Genomic DNA, 26,420 nt, shown 5'->3' on the forward strand with positions numbered 1-26,420 from the left:
TGTACTTATGTAGAAGAATTCTACCAATGTTCTTATTGGCTTTTAAAAAAGTATATTAGCTATTTAGATTGTACATGGTGAAAAAATCAAAACATTAGCTAAATAAGAAACATATTAGCAAAATAAATTATCAAATATTGCTTCACTAATATTCTGCATTTTAAAGCGTGAAAATTCAATGCATAAATAAACGCGAAATATAAAAAAATTCAATGCATTCAATACAAACACTTAAACATTTTTTAGACGTTAAGGTAGCTCCCAGGAGAAAAATATCAATTCAACAGCGGCCTTTTAAAGCATTCTCACTTCAATTAATTAATTAATTCCTAATTGAGTTTAAATTAAATATTGTCATGTTTTTAGTGCATGAATCTGAATTGAACAACCTGATAATGCTCACTCTGGTTATTGTTATCTGGTTGCTCACTACGTGTTCCTGCTCGCCGAATCCAATCAAATAAAAATGAAAACTGTTGCCAGCGCGAGAAAAGAAATATCATCGGTTTTATTGATACATACATACGTATTAGCGTTTTATATAATATAGATTGTTTTTTCTTCCTTTTTTTCCTCCTCTTGGGGGAATAGAAAATGAACCTTTAACCTTAAAGAATTTTAAGATATTTTTGTGGTGTTAAGCTGGATTTTGGACTTATTCGAAGTTGAATTCAAAAACAACCTTAAAAGACCAACCTCCCAAGGTCTATAATCAAGGTGCATGAAGATGTTTTATTCACACTTGAGGTTGTTTTGAGGTTAATGGAAATCTACTTAAGAGCAACCCAGCATAGGAAGGTTGTTTTTGAGGTATATGAACTATTTTTCTACACTTCAAGCAAATAAGTATAGTTGAGTAATAATTTCACTAAATAATTTGAATAATTCCACTCGATCTAAACTAAAATTATTTCTGAGCTATATATGAGGTTGATTTCGTGTGGTGTAAATGAGGTGGAAATTGTGCTTTATTAATGAGGTTATTTTTGGTGCAAAACCTTAGGTGTAATTTTTACACCAATCAACCTCAAAAACACCTTAATTTTTTATAAGGGTAATTTCCCTTTACTATCTTAGTCGATTAAAAGTTGTATAAGATGGTGATTATAAGATAGCATTCATTTAGAATATTCATAATCAAATTTTAGGTTAAATTGTAGGCTAAGACCTTTCTATTAACGCGAACAACAGTTTAAACTAAAAAAATTTCTAGTATCAGCAGTTTGCTAATAAAATATTGAGAAAAAGAAACAGAACTAGCAGCACGGAAGTTCTGTTGTTTAAAGTTAATAGTAATCCTGAAATAACCACCATGTCATCAAAGTTTTCTTTTTCTTTCTATTTAATTAGTATTTAAAATATCCGTACTTATTAGATGTTCTTAAAATTTAAAAGTCATGTTGGTCAAAACAATTTTCATGTAATTATCTTAATATAAATTTTGTAACCATTTTAAATATTTGTGAAGAATTTCAGATTAAAAGATGGAAAGGATAGCAAATTTGCAACTATTCGATAAACAGTACGGGCTTAGAGAAAAACGTTTAACTGCTAAACAGTTCATTAGATTTTCTGAATTTGTTTCTATAGTTCCCACATTCTTTCTTAGTCTGAAATTATTGCCATTCTGGCACATTTTTCAGTTTGCCAACGTCCAACAATAAAAATTCTTCTGTTTTGTTCTTACTTATGGCCATGACTCAACCCAATGGAAATACAATAAGCTGTTGCTATCGGAACCGTGACGGTGCTGGATCTGAGAGACAGGCAGTGCATACTTTCCTCTCTCTGCCCTGCATCCTTCAACATGCTCTTGTATGTTGAGGTGTTGGTGATTTATAGTTATCTGTGCGTGCCTCTAACTTCTTTGCTATCGGTCATTGTAAAAATCTAGTTATTTTTTTACTGTTTCTGATATTTTACCAATGCACACTTTAATTGTATTTTTGGTAAGTGCAGTACACTTTCGATAAATCGAACTTCGATATCTCGAAAACCATGTTATATCGAAAAAGTCTTTTCCCCTGCCATTGTATAACCACATAACGTTAATTTGAATCGAAGAGTTTCTTCTCAAAATCTAGTTATGCCAAATTTTTTCAAAATAGAAATTGAATTTTTTTGGAAAAATCACAAAGAAAGTTTGTTGTGAACCAATTCTTTTCTATTTAATACATAGTTATTTTTGACTTACTTTTAAAAATAAAAGTATCATTGTTGTATTTAGACTTATGGACTATTATTATATACAAGTTTAATAGCAGTTACTTTTAGGTTTCATGACTCTACTTTTTAGAGTAATATTTTAGAATATATTTTTCTACCTTTTAGAACATATTTTGTTCTGAACTTGCTCTCTCGAAAACTCGCTATCCCCAAATTTTTTTTTAGCATCCCTTCAACTTGGTGATATCGAGAGTCTATTACATGTGTGGCTGAGAGGATAGAGCGTTCGCCTTCCGATAAGGTGAACCGGGTTCGAATCGCAAGGATGTTTGGTTGATACGAATTCCGCATCCGGTTTGCATCGACCACAGTGCTGATGTAAAATATCCCCAGTGGTAGACGGATCATGAATTATAGTCCCTTTACCATCAGGTTAACCGTGGGAATTTTTCGTGGTTTTCTTCTCCATATAAAGCAAATGCGGGTTAGTTTCATCAAAAAGTCGTCCATAAAAGCAAATTTCCCTATATACTTGATACAGGAGTTCCCTTGTCTTCTGGATTGGATTCAAAATTACAAGGCTACGGAGTTGAACATTAGTAGTCGTAAACCCAAAATTGGGTTAATTGTTAAAAGAGCGGTTATAAAATAAAATAAAAATGTAAACGAAGAATATTAATTAAAGAATATTAATTAAAGTAAACAGATAATTTAATGTAGAGTGGAAATTCGACTATTTCTTTACTTCTGTGAAAGATAAAATTGTGTGCTTATTGCGCAATACGGTTTCAACTTCTTCGGAAAAAGAGAAGGCAAATGAGCACTATTTGACTCATGAAGAACCTAAATATTTCAATTAAGAAGGTGAATATTGGCAAGAATTTATTGAAAATTACTTCTACTTTTTTTTTATTTTCATGTAAAACAATATTTAAATATTTTTGGTTTTTAATCAGAAACATTGAAGTAAATAATATACAAAAATATTATTAGCTAATATACAAATAATAATATACAAAAATATTTAATATTGTATTCCTTATTTTCATAAATGACAATTTTCCCCCCATTATGTCTGCATAATGCAAAAAAATGATAATATTATAATTTTTTGACACAATTCGTATTTATTGGTATACCAATTTATGCGGTCACCTGTGTGACTGAATAGTTTAAATGTGGTCTGTCATGACATGAAAAATTCACCTTCCCCTCCTCTGGCCTAAATGAAAGAGTTATTCATTTTAATTAGAGTGTATAATTTATACATCAATTATACATTATCTTGGTATCATTTATACAGAGGCTCCCAAAATTTTTCGGCTACGAAACCTTGAATAATAAAATTTTTTAGATGAAATCTTGACTTTTTAAATAAAGTATTAAAAAACAATGCAAAATAAACTATATAAAAGCAATTTTAACCGTACAAACCTATGAAAGACGACCTTATTTTGAAACTATTTTATCAGAGTTACGGAATTTTTCATAGTTTTGTTCATATGTTCATGATATATCAGAAGTCTTAACTTAGGTTTTATTTGGCTGTAAAATGATTTTTGTTGAAATGACATCTTAAAGAACGTTGAAAATGGCTACCAAGGAAACATATTTTATTAGCGAATTTAATTATTTTTAGAAATACAAATGCAGCCCACTTCTTAGAATTTAATGAAGATATTGTCATTAGAGAAATAATAATTCTAAAAAAAACTCTATTTTTCATTAACAATTTACTTTTATTTCATAAACAAGATCAAAATATTATTACATTCAATTACAAATACAGACTTAAAAAAAATCCTTTAAGTGTGAGCTAAAAATAAGTCCTTTCTCCTGTGGAATCCCTTTCACGAAACTCTTGGGTTCCGCGGAACACCATCTGGGAACGGGCGAACTGTCTTTCTAAATAACTAGCTCACACGATCATAACCTAAATTTAGGAACCGCAGAGCACTACATTATGCACATTGACATTGGCGCCCAACTTAACTCCAACGCGTTTTAAAAAAATATTTAAACTTTTTCTTTTATTAATTAGTGGTATTAATAAATCGGACATTTTATTTATTTTCGAATCAAATTCTTTTCAAATGTTTCTCAAACTAGATTACAGGTTATTTCGCATAAAATATACTTTATATATATATATATCATACCTGCCAACTCTTCCGGAAGATTTTATTTTCATATTTAAAGAGGTAGCAATACTCAGGTTATTCCAATTAACTTTCTGAATGATAATTATAAATGAGTTTGACCACAACTACATATAAATAATTACAATAAAAGCATAATAATCCTTGAGCAAGCGAATTTTAACAGAATCTAAATATATTTTTGAGTTAGATTGTTTTTCGTTTAACAACCACTCTGACTGAAAATCCATTCTCGGAAAAAATGAAAGTTGGCAGGTATGATATATATATCCGTCGTTGAACAGCAGAAGCAGACCTAATCCTGGGCATTCTTAGTAACTTGCTCACTCACACGATCATAACCTAAGTGACTTTAGGGATCGCAGAGCATTTCATTACACACTGGACGCGTGGCGCCATCTAATATAGCTTTTAAAAAAAACATTTAAACTTTTTCTTTTATTAATTAGTGGTAGTAACAAATAGGACAATTTATTTATTTTAAAATCAAATTCTTTTCAAATGTATCTCGAAATGTATTTCGCCTAAAATATACTTTATATATATATATATGTCCATCGTTGAACAGCAGACCCAATTTTAGTCATACTACTACTAATGTTCAACTCCTTGTAATTTTGAACCAATCCAGAAGATAAGGAAACTCCTGGATCAGTACCCCCAGAGGTTTGATTTGTTATAGGAACTTGCAGGACTTAGTGACTAGACTGTTCTAACTCACATCAGTCACCATTTACTACACGGGGAGTCTCCGCTCGAACCCACGATATCTGGGACATTGGCTCAGTGCCTACCAAGGAGGCAATCCCGGCTCAATAAAATATACTTGTAATCTTTTTCGCACTATTAAGCATGTAAACTATTAATTATACTTCTATGTCAGTAGTTTTTAAATATTGATGAGATTTTAACAGCCTACAACCACAGTAATTGTTTTTTTTTTTCAGAATGGATTTTAGAATTTGATTGCAAACAAAAGCAATTATCTTTGCGCAGTCTAAAAACCATGGATTCAATAAACGCGCAATATTCTATCGTGTCCTTACAGTCGAAATTTATAAAAAAATATTATTCGAGTATTTAAAATTTTAACAAATTATATCTTCAAAATTTTTGTTACATTTTAGAAAAATGAAATCATATATGTTTCGCATAAAGTTTTATTTTGGATGGTTAAGCTCGCGTAGCACATAATCCAAAAGGGGAAATAAGTAGGCGTTACTTCGGCAAGAGAAATAAATGCTTCTTTTATTGGGGAAAAAAAAATAAGCGTCACTTTCCTTAAAAGAAATAGGCGTTACATTTAATTTTTTCTTCTTAACTTTTCTGATTAGTAATTTTCTGATTAGTAAGTTAATGATTAGTTTATTTTTAAAAGACAAAAACAGCGGTTCCTAAATGGTGTTCCGCGGAACTCTTGTGTTCCGCGTATGAGTGAACGGGGTTCCTTGAGATGGTACTGCATGTTACCAGTGATGAGTTATAAACCTTTCATTATATTTCGAAACAATCTGCAATTCAGAACTTATTTAATCTTTACCAGCTCAACGAAATATATTTTCAGACGAAAATATAATATTTCTTACATCATTATATTGAACAAATTATGAAAAGAGCAAGCATTGCTATTTCCTATTACTCTTCTCAAATCAAAATAAAAAATTAAAATTGTTTAATAAAGAAGTATGTTTTCCAAATAATCATTTTCAACGTTTATAGCCGTTAAGTCTTCATTTTGAAATTAACCATAATTCGGCTTATTCTATTCGTCTTTAGCTTATGTATACACACCAAAAACAAATTCAAAACTAGACTAGATATAGCACAAGGACTGCAAATTTAACTGCCAGACATAAAAATTAATTTAAGTTTATTAATAATCAAACGATGAAAAATATTCCTTCCTTTTATTAAATATTATCTTCTAAAGGTTATAAAGTTCCCTCTTACCTTAATACCAGGTTTACGAACGCGTGTCAATTTGACGCATGAACGAATACATATAACAGCATTAGCAAAATTTACTTTGTTATTTACCGTTTTTCTAATCATTTTAGCGTGTCCGGAGCAATTGGCATCTCTGCACTTAGAAAGCAATGTAATTATATACTATAAGAAAAAATATGAGATATATATTTATGAAATATTCTAGTATTTTATTTTTCAATACTCGAACTAAGTAACTGAAACCTTCAAAATCTGACATCAATTGACATTCTGCGTCTGTTCTTTCTATTAATGTTTATCGGCAACAGTTGTTTATCGCTTGTTTCATTACAGATAACGATATCGGATAACGGATCGAAGTATTGTCGGTACATTCCTATTTATTATTGTTGTGATGTTTGCATGTTTACTCAAAATTTTGTCTAAATTACGATCACGGCAAATTGACGCACATCCGTAGAGATAGGTATACTACAAAGAGCCTCAACGCTTTTGAGGAAAATAGACTTCAATATATATTTACCTCGATCAATGAATAAAAGTCATTACAAGAGATAAAATAAAAATGCAAACGGATTTTGTAATTTTCCTTATGAAATTCGAAATGGGTTAAAATAACTCGTCCCCTATACATAGTGTTAATAAACTTTCTTTATAAAATCCGGATACCGTCGATAGAAAGTTCATTATTTAGAGTTCCACCGTCGAAAAAAATTTGGAACTGCTGGACTAGAGGTCTCTTCTCCGTGATTATTTTATAGATCATTGTTCCCAGCTGCTGATTATGCAGGCAAGTTTCAACTTAGCCAAGAAATAATTCTTTCAAAAAAGGCTCGTATTAGCCAAGAAATAATTCTTTCAAAAAGGCTAGTATTGAGTATTGAAGCAAATTACTATACACGCTATATTTCTGCTAAGAATTATGAGATTTTTAATTGATCAAACATCTTAAAAATTTAAATAAAAGCTGTTAGCTAATCATGCAATATTTTTTTTTTGACCTAGGTGAAAATCACAAATGTAAAGACAAATTCTTAATTTTATCATATTTTTACCCAAACAATTCAGTGGTTTCAAGTTTTAGTACATAAAAACTTGAATACCACTGAATTGTTTACCCAAACAATTCAGTGGTATTCAAGTTTTTATGTATCATGTCGACAAATATTTTTTTTTAATTTCAAAAAACTGTCTCTTTTTATTACTCACATTTTGGGCCATTTTCATAATTCGCATTAAGTGTGGAGGCTGGAGATGGACTAAACTTAATCTGACAGTCATGAATGACAATTACAAACTCACAAAAATCATAAGAACAGCATTTTATTCCCTAAAAAAATTATTTTCATTGGACGAATAAATGTTAAAAACAAGTAAATAAGACAAATTTTCATTGCACGCAAACGATAAATATGGAATTCAGTTAGAAAACGATTTGATTTTGCACTAATTTAGAAGGTTCGACGGTAATTAATAATTTATATTTTGAACTCACCATAGCCGAAAAGGTAGTATTTTTCCCAGTGGGAGCGCCGCGATGCGAAAACTACGACGAGAAGCATGTAGATATGGACACCTTCCAGTAACATCCAGCTGAATGCAGATAGGAAGAAATAGTGAAGCATACCAGCTACAACAGCACACAAGTTCTAAACAGAGAATAAAAAGCATAAGAAGTTATAGTAGTAGAAATTATCAATGAGTGTAATTTAAAAAGTCGTTTATGCTGTTCTTTATTCTGTTAAGTCAGCCTGTTATTATTTTCTTCTTTATTCTATTAGGTCAGCCTGTTATTAGGTTGTTCTTTACTCTGTTATGGCAATCTCTTATTAGGCTGTTCTTCAAAGACAATGTTGTCATATGAAGTTACTCTTCTTTTATTCTAATAATAAGCTACTTATTAAATGTTGTGAGTTTGTAACAAGTATTTCCAACCATTAGGCTAGGTTCCATTTATTTTAAGGCAGTGACCTCTGTGCTAATTATGAGAATGGAGCTTCAATAATAAGATAATCCACAGTTTAAAAAAAAAAGTGCTTTCAGTTTTTATTTATTTTGTTTGGAAGTTACTTCCAACCATGCGTTGTTTGTACTCATAAAATTTTTTGTAAATTTTGATGTCTTAGAAATCTATATATTAGGAATAAAAGGGCAACTATTTTAAGGGGTTGTTTTATCGTTTTAAATCTTAAAATTTCTTTGTGGAGGGAATATGTTTTTGGCTGACATCTATTCTGCGATGCATCCCAAGTTGTACGTCCAATTTCTTCTCCGATTTTTATTTATTTTCTTTTTATGATTAATCTTTCCAAGTTTCGGGCTAAATAAAGACATATATATAAGTCCCAAGTAAAAGTCGGCGATAAAAGTGAAAGAAGGTAATAAAAGTAATAAAAATTAGCCCATAAATGAAAAATATAAGTTCTACTAACCTCATCATCTGTTTTGTCTATTCCTAGAATTAAGACAAGATTAGCTATGAGCAAAGTAAGGCACAAGTTTCGATGTATAACGTATCTAAGACCCCATGAATGCTTACTATGGTAGCTAAAATATCAAAATACACAAAATTAGAAAACAAAATAAAAAAAGGAAGACTGAAAAAAAGCTTTAATAAAAGGGGAAAGGATAGTCAAAATAAAGAGTTTTAAAAACTTCATCGTGGAGATCATTATCTCCAAGAAGAATGTTAAATTTAATCTTTCAACAAATTGTTAATATAGGGCAGCAAAAGTGATATTTATTCATGTTACCTGTAGCAAGAAAAGACTACCACGCAAAAGGAGAGGCAGATGATGGATAAAGAACAACCAATAATAGTGATCCAGTTGAATGCGAGCTGATCAACGTCATCAAGAACGCCTTTAAAATCCATGAGAACAGCGAAATTAGTCAGGTGATCGCAGACGCACAAAGTATAGCTGGCATTGTTTCCTTCCGCTCGACATCCCCACGTAGACCACTGATTTCTGAAAAATTAGACAAAATTTATGTATTTTTTTACAGACATAAATGGTTACATCTACAAGCGGTAAATGTAACCATTTACCGGGTGTCTAAAAAGTCTGGATTTTGAGAAGTACGAACCCAATAAAATAATTTAAAAACGAAATTCGGAAATATTTCCAAAAGTTGTATTCAATGATACTTGACCCCAACCTCACCCTCTAGACCATTGATTCCTAAACCGAAAAAAAGAAGGAAAACGCTTGAAACGTGACGTTATCAGAACATGACGCCCACCGTCAACTCTATTTAGAGATGTGTCGCTCTAGACAGGATAGGACTACAAACGAATGGAACTAAGTCCTTTATTGTGATGAATCCAGATAGAATTTAGGTTGTGATGACCATCGTGTAGGAGTGCGGAGGCCCCCCTTGTGAACGCCTCAATCCCGCCTTCACTGTAAAGCAGCACACCGCTTCTACAACTGGTGTGACAGTACGGGTATATGATACATGATCACTCCTTAACATTAATCCACGGGGTGTCATGAGAGTCCAGCTGTACGTTCGTGACATCCTGCAGCCACATGAATTGTCACTCAAGGCAGATCTGTAATGACCTATTTTTCACACAGCCACACAGCAAGGGTGCAACAGAAATGCTGGCAGGGAGAGTGCCACATTACCACTGTTTCTTGGCCAGTTTGATCTCCATATTTGTCACCAAATGAACCTATCTGGGACCACTCGCGACTGCAAAATAGACAACTTCCCAGTTTAGTTGATTTAGCGGAATTTTTAGAACTACTCTGGAGCGAGATGCTGCATGACATCATAAGTGACTTGTATGCCTCAATACCGGACCGTATCGCATCCTACGTTTGGGGTTGAAGTAACCAAACAGGGCTTTAAAACCTCCATTCATTTGTATTTTTGCAATAAATAATTAGTTTGCGTACATTTTTTAATCACTAACTTGTATCAACGTTGTACTTACGTAAGTAAAATTCCGTTTCATTTTGACAACTCTTTCTAGGTGTGATAAATCTTATGGAAATGAGCGTGATTCAAATAACAATGTTTTTGAATGAATTAAATATATGATTTTAACGAATCGGTCATCGGGACTAATAGCAAGAACTCTGAAACACATGGTCTCTATAAGAACCCGCTCAAATAGTCCCCAAGTGACAATATCAATATTACTTTTATTGTAATGGCTGGGAGCTTCCATACAATTACAATGTTTCCTAATATTCTTCTTGTAAAAAGATGAATTTTTTAAACTGTGAGTAAAATTTTAAGTATCACCCTATTTATAACTGGATTTACTTAGTAGGGGACGCACAAACAACCATCAATTGACAGTGGCAATGTAGCTATTGTCACTATACTAGCAATTCCGAATTTTTTTCAGATATGGAATCCGAAAGGATCGACCTTCTTTTATTAGAAGGTCATTGGAACACTTTTCAGGAAACGCTGTTCTGTACCACTACATAGTTTTATAAAGCTCATCTTACCGAAAGTCAAGGAAGGCAAGAATGCTTGACTCACTTTTCTATGCTCCAGTACACGCAGGCAGTGTCGTTTGGGTCTGAAGTCAGGTGTTCGACGAGTATCTTGACTGTACTACTGATTCCTACGCTCTTTCTTGATTGGGTGACCGTAGCGCTCACGACAGCAGAGTTTAAACTAGTTGGTATCATGCCCTTTCTAAAGGTTAAAAAAATTCTAAGTCAGTAAATGATAAAAAAAAGTTATCAGTTATGCGTATTTCTTACATTTATGTTACATTACATTTACTTTTTTAAAATTGTATACATCATATTAATTTACCACTCTGCAACTTCCGTACATTGCATACATACATTGCACAGCGTGGATGATCAAATAAAGCAGAAGGANAAAAAAATTCTAAGTCAGTAAATGATTAACCCCTTAACGATCGGTTAATTTTCAAGAAAGTGGTCATAAAAGTGCCTATTTTTTTGGCTTCTGTATTTGTATTACGCATTTGATTAGTGCTGCAACTACTCATTACTCATATGTGGTGGTTATCTTACCAGGTGCTCTAACTAATTCATCTGAGTGGGAATATAAATAATAAATCGCCTAAGCGCAAATGAATGGTGAAAGTTGGGGTTCAGTAACATTTTCTGAGTGAAAATTAAAATTAAGTAGCAAAATTAAACAAAAAAATTTAAGAGAAAGAAGAGGTTTTTGTGGCAGACTGCCTCGCCTTCCCACGAGGTTAGTGCTGCAACTAATTTAAAATAAACTAACTATCTACAATTACCTTAAAAATATCCCGGTACTGCCATCAGGTGTGCAAAATGAGAAATAAAATTTTTTCCGGGCAAAAGAAATGAATTAGTTTTATTCTTATTGGTTCGTTACTACTGAACACTCCAGGTCGTCAACATCACGGGAACGAGAAGTAATCAGTTATGCATATTTCTTACATTTGTGTTACATTATATTTAAGAAGATCATTTACTTTTTCAAAATTGTATACATTATTAATTTAACACCACTGTACAACTTCCGTACATACATTGCACAGCGTGGATGATCAAATAAAGCAGAAGGAACAAAGTCGGGGGAATGAAGTGCAATATATAGTTNATTAATTAAGCACATGACGTCATGTTGAATTTTCTTCTGCCCATAAAGATGACGTAATGATGGTTTGCTTTATATTCTCGTCTGTAAATTTTTAAATGTTAGTTGTAAAGAAATATCCTCGTTCCTCTAAAACACAACTGTTGAGTTTGAACTGGCTCAAATCAAATGCTAATGTGCTTCAATCAATGTAGTGATCAAGCCATCTAACCGAGATAAAGATATCACCTAGGAAAAGGGTTCAAATTTTCAACCTTTAAAAAACTGTTAAATAACTTAGCTGTACATAATTAACACCTTCTATTATTTCGAAGGATTGATGCTAAGAAGGTGAAATTAACTCGGTGCCGTGTAGTTCAGGAATATGAAAAATAAAAATAGAATGTGAGGGAAAGTGAATAGTAAGAATATAAAGAATGAAAGGGAACATTTAAAAGACTTGAGGCAATATTAAAGATAATTGACAGTTTTAAATTGTCCAGGTGAGCATTTTCATGAAATCAATACAATGATTTGGATGTATGCAAAATCATATTCTATGAAAATCATTCTGAAATTTCCAGACACTTGTTAAGAACTGATTTGAAAACAATACAATGCAACAATTTTTCACAATGGTAGGGTAGTATAACGTGTAGTTTATCACTATGTAGTCCCTAAGCCCTTCGTTTATACAAGCGCAGACCAAAAATAACTGTGATTTCCGTATAAAAGTAGCAACAGACGCAATGGTCCACATATGTAGGAACTTCCAGTTTTCTTTAGTTTTCTTTATTTATGTTGTGATTACAGAACTTAAAAAAAAAAGTAACACTGAGTTATGGTACCATATTAAACACATAAGTTGTATTTTATTTTTAAAATGAAAATTACGCGATTGATTTTGATAATTCTTATAATGAACGCTTTTAAAACGTCTCTTCATCAATTTTGTCTTATGCATACTGCCTTCAGAAGGCATTTACTCATTTATCTGAATTGAAAAACGTAAAAAAGTTAAAGAAAAGGGGGAAGGATAGAAATCTTGCACAATAGCTAATAGGGATATATGAAGTGGTGAAAAATGAAGAAGATTTACTATAAAATAAAAATAATTGTGGACAACTTTATACAGCTTTTAAATTGATGGGAAAGGACCCCATCTCAGAGAAAGAATGCAGTTAACGAGCTATATTTGTCCCTTCCTTCGATGATCTCGAAGTTAAAGACGTCTAAGTAGTTCGCAGTGGTGCATTTAATTCTTACACTTAGGAATTTAACCCTTCAGACAAGCAATATGCTCGTTGATGGCAGGAACCTTGAGAACTCTTCTTAGTGTGGTATTTCGAACAAATCTAAGCGATCCAAAAATTTTTCTACGAACTTAGTTCTAGAGAGTTTACTTTTACTGAGCATAGGTAATAATCGGGCTGACACATTGTATCACCTAACCTTAGTTTTCATCTCTAGGTGCGAATTATAGTTCATGAAGTCTTGATGGAGGGCGCCGAACACTCTATTCGCTTGCTACGTGATGCTATTGATGTCATCGGTCCATTGGATTTGTTGTTGATAGCCACAATCAAATAATTAAGTTTGATTACTCTTGGTATGATCTCAATACTATTATTTACTATTATGACCAATAGGGCCGATTTGCTAGTATTAATGTCAATCTTAAACTCGGTACACCACTTCTCGATGTCTGCGATAACTCTGTTGATATAGCTTTATTTGGGCAGACAGATTTGCTGATTAGTTCTGTATCGTCAGCGTAAGAGACAGTAAGGAAATAACGATTATTGTTGACAAAGGGGAAGTCTGCACAATAGACAAGAAAAAGTATATCTCCAAGAATAGAACCTTGTGGGACACTTGTTCTGATTTTCCTTATAGTTGAGAACTCACTGGCTAGTTTTATCAGGCACATCTTATAAATTTGAAAGATTCCAAGTGTAATTGTTGAGGTTTTCGTGAACTATTTTTTCCAGTAGTATGGAACCAAAGTAGATGAGTTTAAAATAAATAGAAAAATAATTATTAAACTTTAATCAGAACTTAAGCAAATAGCCAATTGAGCTGACCTTTAATATTTTGCACATTTTTTTAAAAGTCTAATTTATAAAAGTATTAAGATTATTAACTTCGCTACCACTAAGAAAGAAGACAACGAAAAATATTAGAAGTTTGTGGGTATATAGTTAACTAGTAGTATTTTTCTCTTTTAACTAGATCGGGTAATTAGCTGTTGAAAAAAATGTNATATATATAAAGTCATGGTGGAGGGCACCGAACACTCCATTCGCTTTCTACGTGATGCTATTGATGTCATCGGTCCATTGGATTTGTTGTTGATAGCCATAATCAAATAATTGGCTTTGATTACTCTTGGTATGATCTCATTAAAAAGACTATTGTTTTTGTCCTTTCTTTTACTGTTATGACCAATAGAGCCGATTTTCTAGCATTAATGTCAGTCTTAAACTCGGTACACCACTTCTCGATGAATGGGATACCCTTGTTGATATAGCTTCCTTTGTGCACATAGATTTGCTGATTAGTTCCGTACCGTCAGCGTAGGAGACAGTTAGGAAATAACGATCATTGTTGACAAAGGGAAAGTCTGCACAATTGACAAGAAAAAGTATAGGTCCAAGCATAGAACCCTGTGGGACATTGCTTCTGATTTTCCTAATAGTTGAGAACTCAATGTTTAGTTTTATCTGTCACATCTTATAAGTTTGAGAGATGCCAAGTGTAATAGTTGAGGTTTTCGAGAAATATTTTTTCCAGTAGTATGGAACCAAAGCAGATGAGTTTAAAATAAATAGAAAAATAATTGTTAAATTTTAATCAGAACTTAAGCAAATAGCCATTTGAGCTGACCTTTAATACATCTGTTTAAAATATTTATATCTAGTGGTGCACATTTTTTTTAAAAGTCTAATTTGTTAAAATATTAAGATTATTAACTTCACTACCACTAAGAAAGAAGACAACGAAAAATATTAGAAGTTTGTGGGAATATAGTTAACTAGTAGTATTTTTCTCTTTTAACTAGATCGGGTAATTAGCTGTTGAAAAAAATGTTTGCAGTGAAATTGAATATCAACACATACTTTTGAGATACCTGAGGCTGAAGAATGCCGCTTAAATTCGAATACAAAGTAAATACGACAGCGATGTTCCCCAATGCAGGATTCAGATGTTTGTCATAACCTTCATCTAAAACTATGCTGCTTTTCTTGCTGTAGTGACTGGTCACTGTCCATTGCGGAAGTTCCATTGATTCACCATATTTAGTCCGAAGAACTTGCAAAGCTGAAAAAGAAGTAAGGCTATATTTAAGGGGCTTTTGTTTTGATAATCAACTCTTCTCTCATCTTACACTAGAGCAGGTTTTTATGTTTTTAATCACACTTTTCTTTGAACTGATTCAGCAGATTGCTAAGTCTTTTTTGTGTTTTGCTGGTTTAAATCGTAATTTGCAACCTTCTAATGTGCATACTTATGCTAGTTCATTTTTGATAGTAGTTTCAAAATTATAAATTATAAAGGGTGAATATCACGGAGCATATTAAACGGTTTTTATTTGAAGTTCTTTGTAGAAAATGAAGTGTTGAGGGGGTCGATAAGCGGACTGTTTAAACGTAGATTTAGGGATTGACAAACTATGACTATTTAACAATGTTTATTAATAAAACGATCAATGAAGCCATTCTTCAAGACTTTCGACTACAACAGAACAAGAACAACAAGTGAGCTCTTCTTTAGCCAAATTAAAGAAAAAATAAAAAACGTAGCCAAAACAGCGAGTAGCGCCAACATAAACATTAAAGGTTTATAAGTAATCGTTAAACACATTAATGCCTAGCCACTGTAAGTGATCTACACGTAAAAGAAAAATTTTATACGAAACAAAGTAATAATATATATTTGATTATACGAGGTGGAAAGTTCTTTCTGTTATCTACTACTTCAGCTTAAAAAAAATTTTCTGTTCACCATCAAAATATAATATAGATAATATTAACAGAAATATATTGTCTTTGCAAAATAAATCACAATACAGAAACTTTCCAGCAAGCATGTTTTTTTCTTTCCATTCTTGAGGAAAGAACTGTCCTTTTAAAATTAGCCTCCTTTAGCGTTAAATTCAAATGATTATAACTTACCCATGTTCTTTCCAATAACACTTTTCTCCACAATATCGTCCGCCATAGTATCAGCCAATAAAATTCCAAATCCATCCACTGAGGATAACAAGTCAGTTCCCATTATTGGTTTCTGTTTCTGTTGAAAATATAGTTGAGTAACTGAAAATATTTTGATTGTAACTTACAAAAGCAAATATAATTAATTATCTCCTTTTCTACACAAAATTCCTCTACAAATTTTATTTCTGTTGAACTATTTCAAAATGTGATATATGATAGACAGTTTTAGAGTATACCATGCTTAATGTAGAGTATACCAGGCTTAATTGATTACCATGTGATAGATAAATCTTGACAGATTAAGACAGAATAGAAATTAAAGATTTAGCCACCGTCTGATTCGGTAATAAAGATCAAAATATTTGGTTTGCCAAGCATTCATAAGTGCCAAGAAATATGATAGAACAAAAACATTGTACCCTGAATGTTAAACAGTAGCAGGCCGTTTGCGATACATAAATGCAAATTACAACAGTGCATATTTACACATATAAATTTGCTTGAAGATTCAGTTTATAGGACATGGAAATTTTAGTATTGCTCCGTAAAAAACGATTAAATAAATATTAATTTAAATTAAAAAGTATCTTCATAATTAAACTGCAACTGATAAAACTTAAGTAACGGAAATTAATTCAAAGTGCTTATAAGCTCCTTTCACTTCAAATTGTAGTAGTTGAAAAAACCATTTCCGTATAATAAATTAGTTGCTTTATTTGGATTTAGAACTAATGAACAATTAAAATCATTTTTTTAGAAAAAAAAATCACAATGCATTCAGTATCACTTATAATCCATCGAAAACATGTTATTACTTTTCTAAGAGTGCTAATTATTAAATTATTTTTTAGCCAAAAAAAAGTTTCCTAACGTTTTTATCTAAAGCTGAGAGTCACGTGATTATTAACGCACTGGAGTCACCCGAACAAACATACGTATAATGAATTATGCCCTAATGTAACTTAATGAAAATGTGGGCTTAATGTAACGTATTTAAAAATACGTTACATTAAGCCCACATTTTGTTACATTTCAATGGTACCTTTTGAAATATAATAGTTGATGAAAATTTCTAGATTTGAAAATTAAAGATTATTAGTTCAGTAAGAAAGATGTAAGAATGATACGGATTTGTAGTATACAGTAATTATGCTAACAAACAGTTTGTAAGGATTATTTCAGAAAATTTAATACTTTCTATCACCTTCTGAGAAAAAAATAAAATCAATATTGTTTTCGTAGCCTAGTGATTTTTTCACGAATAAAAAAGAAACAATTTTTTTTTATCTGTTAAAGTTAGTCAATGTAACCTTCTTAATTTGACTTGTTTAGAATTAAGCTCGAAGTTTAATGAATGTAAAGTTTAACAAATTTAATATTTGCTTGACTAAATTATGTTAATGCTAATATTGAATATTCAGTGTTTTCCATGCAGAAACAAATTAATATTGCGATTTATTATCTTGAAAAAATTATGTGTCTTTATTTTAATTATGATGCACGCTAAAAAATGTTTGATTTTTATACCAGATGCATCTATTTATATTATTATTATTATTACTATATATTCAAGTGCTCAGTCTAAATAATATTATTTTACATACTTATGACATTATTAATTTTATGTCTAAAATGACATGGGTTATAAATTTCTCAATAATTTTTTTAGTCATTAGTCTAAATTTGATTGTATACGATTTTCCCAAATTCATTTGTTTAAGTGCTATAATTCGAGTAAAATAAGATAATGAGTGGATTCCAGCATACAGTGTTTTTATTGTTTTCATTTTAACATTTTCAGATGAAAGTTGTTTTGAAAATTACAGCTCTTTCCCTAAAAATGTTTTTGAATCTTTAATAAGCTTATCACAAAACTACAATAAAGAGAATTAAGCAAACACTAAATTTCGCTCCACAAGTTCCCGTAATGCTTAAAATCCCCTGTTTATGTAACACATTTGATACTTGGACTTTCAACTGTTTCTTTCAATCATCAAAATTTGTCAATGAAAAAAAAATATCATCATAGTTGGCCAGACAGCCCAATGTGGGCCAATGCCTTTCTTTGAAGATTTCTCCATAATGACTTCAGATTTATCTTTGATCTCCATTTCTTTTCATTAATAAGAAAATCAGACTCCACCGAGTAAGCCCCTCTCAACCGCGGACTTCCCTGTTTTCCTGTCCCTATGGGTTTAAAAGGCAGCATCTTTTTTATTGCTTTGTCATCACTCATTCGAATCACGTTGGCCATCCAATTCATTCTATTTATTTTTATGTAGTTAATTATATCGGGTTGTTTATTAATCTTGTACAGATCAAAGTTAAATCTCCTTCTCCAGTTATTGTTTTCATTTACACCAAGTATACTAAGTATACTCCGCAAAATCTTTCTCTCAAATATTGTGATACAATTTTCCTCCAGTTTTGTCATTGTCCAAGCTTCAGAAGCTTATGCCAAGACTTGCCTGACAAGAGTTTTGTAGATTAAGAACTTTGTTTTTCTCGAAAGAAACCTAGATTTAATAAATCTTCTCAGCCCATAGACTATCTCAGCCCTATTTGCCAGATAGAGTCGGTTTTTTAATTCAGGAGTTATTCTGTTGTCAATTGTAATATAATTGATCTTAAGTAAGTATAGAAGAAAATATATATATACCATTTCTACGTCACTCCATGTGTTATGTAGTTCAACCATGCTATCAACAAGGGATGCAGACTTTTCAACAGTGTCAGAAATGAGAGACCATTTCGCGTGAAGCGGAAGTTTATCCATTTCTAAAGACATCTTATCAGGCAAAACTTTCATGATGGACACAATGTCAACAAGATCTTCGACAAAAATTTCTTTTTCTTGATCTTTAAAAACATTTTCGATCAATGAAATGGTCTCTGATACGCTAGAATTGTCCATCTACAAGAGAAAATATTCGTGTAAATTAATGTCTGAGAAAGAAAATCATTTGTTAAGTTTTAAAACAGTTCATTGTAAAAGTTTAATATTTCTTTTGATTTTTGCTTTCCAAATGTGATGTAGATTTTCACAATTGCTTTTACTTCAAAAATTTAACTGTGGATTCTTATTTCAAGTTACTTTTTTTTATTTGTGTTTTCTAAAGGCCAAAATGTCTTAGTAAGTTGAGCTCTCATTTACGAATGCATACTTTGTTGGGAAGCAAATCACAGACGTCAACGCGACAGCACTAACTTCTTTGCATGAAATCATAAGAAATCCATATGCTAGGCTTCAAGTTTACACATTAGAATTTCAAAATGATCATGAATAGTCGAATTCGATAAATATAATATCACAGGGATTTCATCGCTGGTTTGCATTAATTAATCCTTTATTGCGTCTTCATTATCTTAAATCGAACTTCTTTTATCAGCAAACCTTGCTCTATCAGTTGTCCATATATGTAATGATTATGTGTGAATTCGGCTGTGCAAAAATATTAAGTCATCCGTTGGGGGAAAAAACCGAAATTACTTTTCGAACAATTAGAATTCATATTTCTCTTTACCCCTTATCAGCATTGTTTAGAATTCCAAAAGGCAATACAACTTTTACCACAATTTCTCTTTTACTTATTAAATTTAACGTACCTTATCCTTAATGTTGATAACATCCAAAGATCTACATTTGCTGAAATCAGGACCTCTGTGTCTCCATCTTCCGCCATTTTGACTTTCGCACACCCATTTTGCTTCCCCTAAAAGTCAAATAAAGAATTAATTGCACGAATGGAATTGCGAAAGGCAAGTTTCTGATCAATAACAGGACTCATAAGTTGCAAAGTCAAAGTATACTACAGCACATTATTATTTTTAATTGTTGTTTAGAGTTTTTCAATGAATCCAGCAATGACTTTTATTCACGGTTTTGATTCCTAGTTGATTGATTCGTATACTGTTCTTATACCTGTCTGACCACAGTACTATCACAAATACCCATAATGATAGAATAATCGCGATTCAGATTCTAATTACGGTTAGATGATTTATCTTAAATATATTGAGAAAATAAAACTTGTGACCACATAAGTATTAAAAGCAATAATTTTAAACTCTACAATAGCCTCGGTTTTTTCATCTCCTATCTTTTTATTCACATATTTAATTTCTTTATGATGGAGAGTTTAAAAGAATTATCCCAAGCTCTTAATGAAGAATAAATTTTTGCCTTACAATTGAAAAAAAAAAGAGTAAGTTGTGTTTGCGATTGAAAAATGTTCTTGATTTGCATTATTTAAAAAACAAGTATAAATGAAAACAGCCAACAATTTTTGCACAAAAAAAAATAGTTTCAATCATTTATAAAAATCTATTTGGAATCAGAAAAAGTAGAAACATTTTATTCATTTAAATTATTTGCATGTTTATCTTAGCTGAGTAAATTCAAATTCAGTAAAAGTGAATTGTTAAAGAAATATTAGTTTCTTAAATTATTACTTGACTAAACTTGCGAACCATAAGTGTATCAAATTGGAAACCACAGGTTTAATGTAATATTTACACTTGGTCTATGACTATTACTTTTACCAGAAAAAAGACTGTCGATATTCAGTAGAAGAAATTGTAGTAATAAATTCTGTTAAAAATGTGTTCTTCATTTATAACAAAATTTAATCTTATTACCATTTGAGATTTCTATGGAGGTAATTTGAGTTGCTAGATTAATAAAAGAGCGATTTTTTAAAAACTTGTACTAAGAAAAAACTCCCCAAAAAACGACAATAAGAATCGATTGACTATAAACTAAAGAATATTTAGCAAATTTGGTGCCGGTACAAATCTGTACATAAATTTAAATTTGTCATTAGAATAATTATTTTTTAAGAATAAAGGTCTCTCTCTAGGTAATTTGCATGCCTAATGGAAGAAAATCTTATAAAATATATCCTATAATCCTCATACCCTCATTTCAACTTGCGGGTATTTTTTGCTTGGTTATTTTCGTGATCTCAAAAATATCAATCGAAATCTAAAAAAACAAACAAAAACAAAAACTATCTAGTGTGTGAATTATCACATTTCGATTCAGAATATTAAAATGTTAGATATACTAAGTAAACAGCAACCAAATTTGATTCTCATTTGATAATATAATAGGTATAACAGTCAGGTATAATAGTTTGCTCAGACATTAATGTTAAAGCATATCCATTTAATATATCTATATATTTTTGAAAATACGATCAAAATTATTATTGTATGATTAAAGTTCCAATTTACCTACAGAATTTCCAGGACATGGTAGAATGGCAACTTGTCCGAATTTCGTGTTTGGCCAGTAAAGTCCTCTTCTTTTTTGTCCATGGCAATGATTGGCCAGGGTGGAGGTTTGAACTGTAGTTGTGGGTGAAGTGTCTGTATGAAGGCTTGAAGGCATGGAAGTCCATGGGGTCGTTGTGGACATATTTCCTACATAACAGACAAGAAATTCTTTAATTTATTTTTACAAAAGACATGTTAAAAAAAAGATAGTAAATAATTAATTCTAGTTTAGACTATTATATTTTAAATTACAGTAAAAGCTCAATGTATCGAGTACGGCATCATTTACTATTACGATGATATTTACAGTTACTGTTAGTTAAAGATACAAAAATTGTAAGTTGGTAACAAGTTAAAAATTACCTTAACCACAACCACTAAAAGTTTACTAGATAAAACTCGGTGTTTGTACATTTTTCATAATACCTGGAGACCACTAGATAAAATGGGAGCATAGTCTCTAAGCATTTAAATGTGACATACATTACAGTACAATAATGGAATAATTTTCAGTGCTTGACATTTTTTTTTAAATTTCTCAGTAAATACTTAGAAGATTAATTTGTGACTTGAGAGTTGTTTAGTCATGCAATTTTTCTGACTTATCAATATGGTCTAAAGCTTTCGAATATTTAAGAGACTGACTGTATTGATTACGAAAGAAAACAAGTATTTTTGAACATCCTATGAAAGAAAATCAAGCAATACGCTTGCAACTTGTATCTATTACTTTGGTTGTCCTTTTCAACAGATGCATTGAATTTCATAAACCAGCTTATTACGGAGGTACGGACATTTTTAGAAAAACTGCGTTACATTTTTTACTATAAATTTAAAAATATTGAATAAAATTAAACATAATTTTAGGATATTAATTAATTAATTAAACAATATTAATTGTAAAATTATTGTTATCAAGTTTGAAAAAAATTCGTAAAAAACTGCGCAAAATATAGATATTTAAACTAGTTATTTTATATTGCGCATGCGGGAAACAATTAAAAATATTGTGTTTTTTTCTTCATAAATTTTGTAGTGAGTCGTATTTGGCAATTTTAATTGAATATCTTAATTTAAAAAGTTTCAAACAATTTTAAGTAGCTTTTATACTTTTTAAAAAGGAAGCTCAAAATGATTAGGGGTTTTCTACAAATTTCATTATAGGGTAGTGTAATTTAAAATACTATAAAATATATGGTTTAGGTGTGTTACTTTCAAACAACATATAGTTTGAAAGTAAAATTTTTTAACAATTTTACATTAATTTTGTGTCTTTTTTTTTAAAAAAAAAGCATGTTACTTTGTACGTCTTAGACTCAACAGAATGAAGTGTAAATCGCGAAATGGATTGAGCTAGAACTTACCTTCTTTAATACAACATACAAATGGCAGCCTATTTCTGCAATCACTTTGGAAAAAGTGCCAAATACTTGATCCTGACTTCTGAATATGTAGCGAAAGACATTTTTCTTCTCTGAAAGTAATGATAATAAAATAAATAACTTCCAAAAACATAGCTCTACCACATACCAACCTAACTACATCATTACAATACAACTTGTCCTACAGTGAATCTTAAGCAGTGTTAACGGTCCACATATTTAAAATTCTAAAAAGGAGAATACAAGTTCCATGACAGAAATTATGTAAATTTTACATGTTCACTCTCCGAAAAAAGTTGATTATTTCCGTAATTAATTGTGTTATTATGCAGGTATATATAGTTTCTGAGGTAAGAATTTTATATCGTGATATGCGGCAGATTAATCGCCAAGTCTTGTCAGCTTACAACTGGGAAAAAGATCATTACAAAAGGTACCTAACTCTAAGGATAGTAAAACTCATAGCCAGCCCTAGGCACACCCCATCATATTTTTTTAAAATTTTTTTTCTTCTTAAATTTGCTAGTTCGAAATACATTTGGCATCTTGGCGATAGTAGTAGGCGCGGCAGATCACGATACGGAAATATCTCAGTTTCTGAAATTATTCATGTTGTCGAACCCTGTGACACGCTTTAAACGGAATCATTTTGGTAGAAAGCGAGCTTGGTTTGTAGGGAAAAATAAATAAATAATAAGCTATGATTCTGTATGAGATAGCGCTGTAGTTTTGGGGCAAAGAGCGTTAGGAAGTAGGGATGGTTAGTATTCGCCACCTCGCCAAATGTGTTAAAACCGTAAATTTGGCAAATAAAATAGTGTTTTGGCGAAAGTATTGGTGAATGATATTTTTTTCCACTGGAAAGAAAAATATATATTTAACTCGATCCTCAAAATTACGCCAAAATTTTTTTTTATTTTTCTAAATAAATCAGTGCTTTTTTTATTCGTTTACAGTAATTACTGGTTGATGCACCGCATAACCAATTAGAAATGGGTCCAAATAACATAAACCTGAAACAAACTACTGTAGAATAGTTTTCTATGGTAAAAAATTAATCATAAAAATTTTTCAAGATTTGCATTTGGAGAAGACTTTTGAAAGTTGGGGAATGCTTTTGAGATTTGGCTAATTTACTGACTAATAATTTGGAATCCTCAGCACAGGCGCTGCATTAATTTCTTATTTTCGCTTGTATGAACAAAAGAAAAAGAAACATTTGAATATTTTTGGGTATAATGATCGCATTTTCACATAATAACGACAATGTGATATGAAATGTTCGAAATAGCTTGAATAAACTTGTTGAATAGCTTAGAAACTTCTTGGTCGGCTGCCGCGGAGCGGCATTAACCGATCCGTCGATGTTGTGTCCATGAGTAGATGTGACGAAAAATACATGATGAAAGAGGTATGTTTATTACAACTTATATTGTATAAACTTATAAATGTTTAAAGCTGTCAATAAGTCGTGACAATACGGAGACACATCTTGTTATTTTAATACATCGGCGAACACAATTGTATGATTTTTTAAATAAAGCATACTTGTATAAAAATGTGGGATCCTTAAAAAAACTTCATATTAGTTTTAAAATAATCTCACTATTAATATTTTTAAGGCATTTGGGAACTCCGTATTGTGGAAATGATTTACAAAAATTTTAAAATTCCCATGTTATAGCAATTTAACTTTAATCATTAATTAATTAAATAATTTAAAAATAAATAATAGTTTTTGAAAAAGTATTTGCATGTAATTAATTATACGTGATGGTTAAAATTAAACTAACAAGATGCAGGCGCCGGTAGTTCTGTTTATGCTTAACGGTAATGGACAAAACGTCAAATGCAGTATACATCATACAGTTGATGTTTTCGTCGTAAAAATTTAGTTCGAAATTTCGCTAACAGTTAACACTGTACTGTATTTGAAAATATGAGTTTTTAACAGATGCGTGCAAAAACTTTTCGTAAATTAAATTTTTGCTACACAAGTCCATTACCTCAGAATTATCTATCGAAACATTACAATAAAGATATCAAAAAACTGTACGCAAAAGGATTGGTTAATAGGCATGCTGCCACTGCAGTTGCTTCTTTGTATTTAATGTAATTTTTTTCCCATGTATGGATGTGAGTTCTTATAGATTTCTTGACTCTGCTCAGAAATTGCCATTTACTATTCAGCAATGGTCTTTATAAATTGCCGCAAATGGGCGGTCTTTACGCAGTTAAACACGCCTTATTAACCAACCCAACTGTTCTCTGGCAGGTAAAATTAATATACTATGGTGATTGAAAGTAAGTATTTAGTGGTAACTTTTAATTAAAATTAATTTCAATTTCCATTGATTTGGGCCCCTCTATATATGACACGGCTAACCATAGTAAAGAAAAACGACAATTATTTAACCATTATTAAGTGAAACAGCGGACTAGATTGAAATGGTTTTTATAATGTATTGTTGCTCGCGATATACCTTCCTAAATAAACAAGACCTGTTTTCCGTTACTCTTGCGTACAATTAAATTTGGTTAAGTCGCTACGGAATTAATAGTTGGTTTCCAAAGCGATTGCCATAAACACATCAGGTTAAAGACAGATAATAAATCATTAGGGGATATTTCCGTAGCATGTCGCTCAAATTGCAATTTCCGAGGTGCCAAACAGATTTTAAACGTTTTTCTTTATTCATAAAAATAGATTTTTTAAAAAAAATATGTAGATGTTTCCCCAGGGGTGGCTACGAGTCAAGCCTTTCAAATTGCTCCCTTTCTGTAACTTTTTTTTTTCTTTCTCGCAGGCAGCTGCCCAGAAGTTGCAGAGATTTGGCGATTATTCTGCCATAGATCACGATACAGAAATCTCTCCAATCATTGCACTACACAATGAAATGAAAACAAACAGGTTTTAAAAAAAACTTGTGAACTTAATAGAAAAAAATTAAATAAATAAAGTACATTCGAGTTTTTTTCATTATTAAAAATAAATCTATAAAATTTTCAATGATTTTCGTCCACATTAAAAATTCAAATTCTGAAATCAAAAGGCATAGAAAGGCCGAGATAACTTGGTCGGTAGGACGCTGGACCCATGTTCGACAGTTCGTGGGTTCGAACCCCGCTGGCCGAAGACTCCCCGAGTAGTAAATGGTGACTGATGCATGTTAAATCATCAGTCTCCATCATCAGTTAAATCATGAGTTGTAAAGTCCTCCATTTTCCCATAACAAATTAAAACCTCTGGGGGTACTGTATTGGAGATCGATCATTCTCTAATTCAGGTCAAAATTACGACCTGTGGATGAATGAATGAGTCCGCCCTATAAACGTGTGTGACGTAGGGGTTGGCAGAAGTCAAAAACTTGGCCATAGATGGCACCACTGGAAAACAAGAACAATCACACCCCTTTGCCTAAACAGGCATATGTTGCGAGTAGAGTTTTACTGATGGAGCTCATACTATCAATCTAACAAAGCAATGTCAGCATGGCAATCGTGTGAAAAGGAATTTTTTTTAATGAAAAAAATTTATAACGCATTAAAATTTGAATTAAGCTGATATTTACTTATGTTAGCTATCAAATAAGTTTATTTTTTATACATTAAAAAAAAACACATTTATATGATTAAAAATCGATATTAGAAGCATTGCTTTTATTTAAATCATGGTGATCAAGTTATTGACTATTTCCAATTAAAGGAAAATCTAATAAAGA

At 31.3% G+C, this 26,420-nt stretch overlaps 1 protein-coding gene across 1 annotated transcript in view; it reads right to left on the reverse strand.

Annotated features, from left to right (window-relative positions):
- Positions 1-26,420, reverse strand: part of LOC107436578 (adhesion G protein-coupled receptor L3) — a 60,541-nt gene that overhangs the window by 7,818 nt on the left and 26,303 nt on the right. The window contains exons 3-12 of the mRNA XM_043053991.2: positions 22,681-22,790; positions 21,275-21,463; positions 19,646-19,752; positions 18,699-18,953; positions 15,998-16,115; positions 14,942-15,143; positions 10,776-10,934; positions 9,026-9,241; positions 8,705-8,819; positions 7,768-7,921 (exon numbers count right to left, since the gene is read on the reverse strand). Of these exons, the coding sequence (XP_042909925.1) occupies positions 7,768-7,921; positions 8,705-8,819; positions 9,026-9,241; positions 10,776-10,934; positions 14,942-15,143; positions 15,998-16,115; positions 18,699-18,953; positions 19,646-19,752; positions 21,275-21,463; positions 22,681-22,790 (1,625 nt within the window). The remainder of the gene's footprint in view (positions 1-7,767; positions 7,922-8,704; positions 8,820-9,025; positions 9,242-10,775; positions 10,935-14,941; positions 15,144-15,997; positions 16,116-18,698; positions 18,954-19,645; positions 19,753-21,274; positions 21,464-22,680; positions 22,791-26,420) is intronic.

The sequence above is a fragment of the Parasteatoda tepidariorum genome, chromosome 1, assembly GCF_043381705.1.
Source record: "Parasteatoda tepidariorum isolate YZ-2023 chromosome 1, CAS_Ptep_4.0, whole genome shotgun sequence".
In the NCBI taxonomy this organism is placed as follows: Eukaryota; Metazoa; Arthropoda; class Arachnida; order Araneae; family Theridiidae; genus Parasteatoda; species Parasteatoda tepidariorum.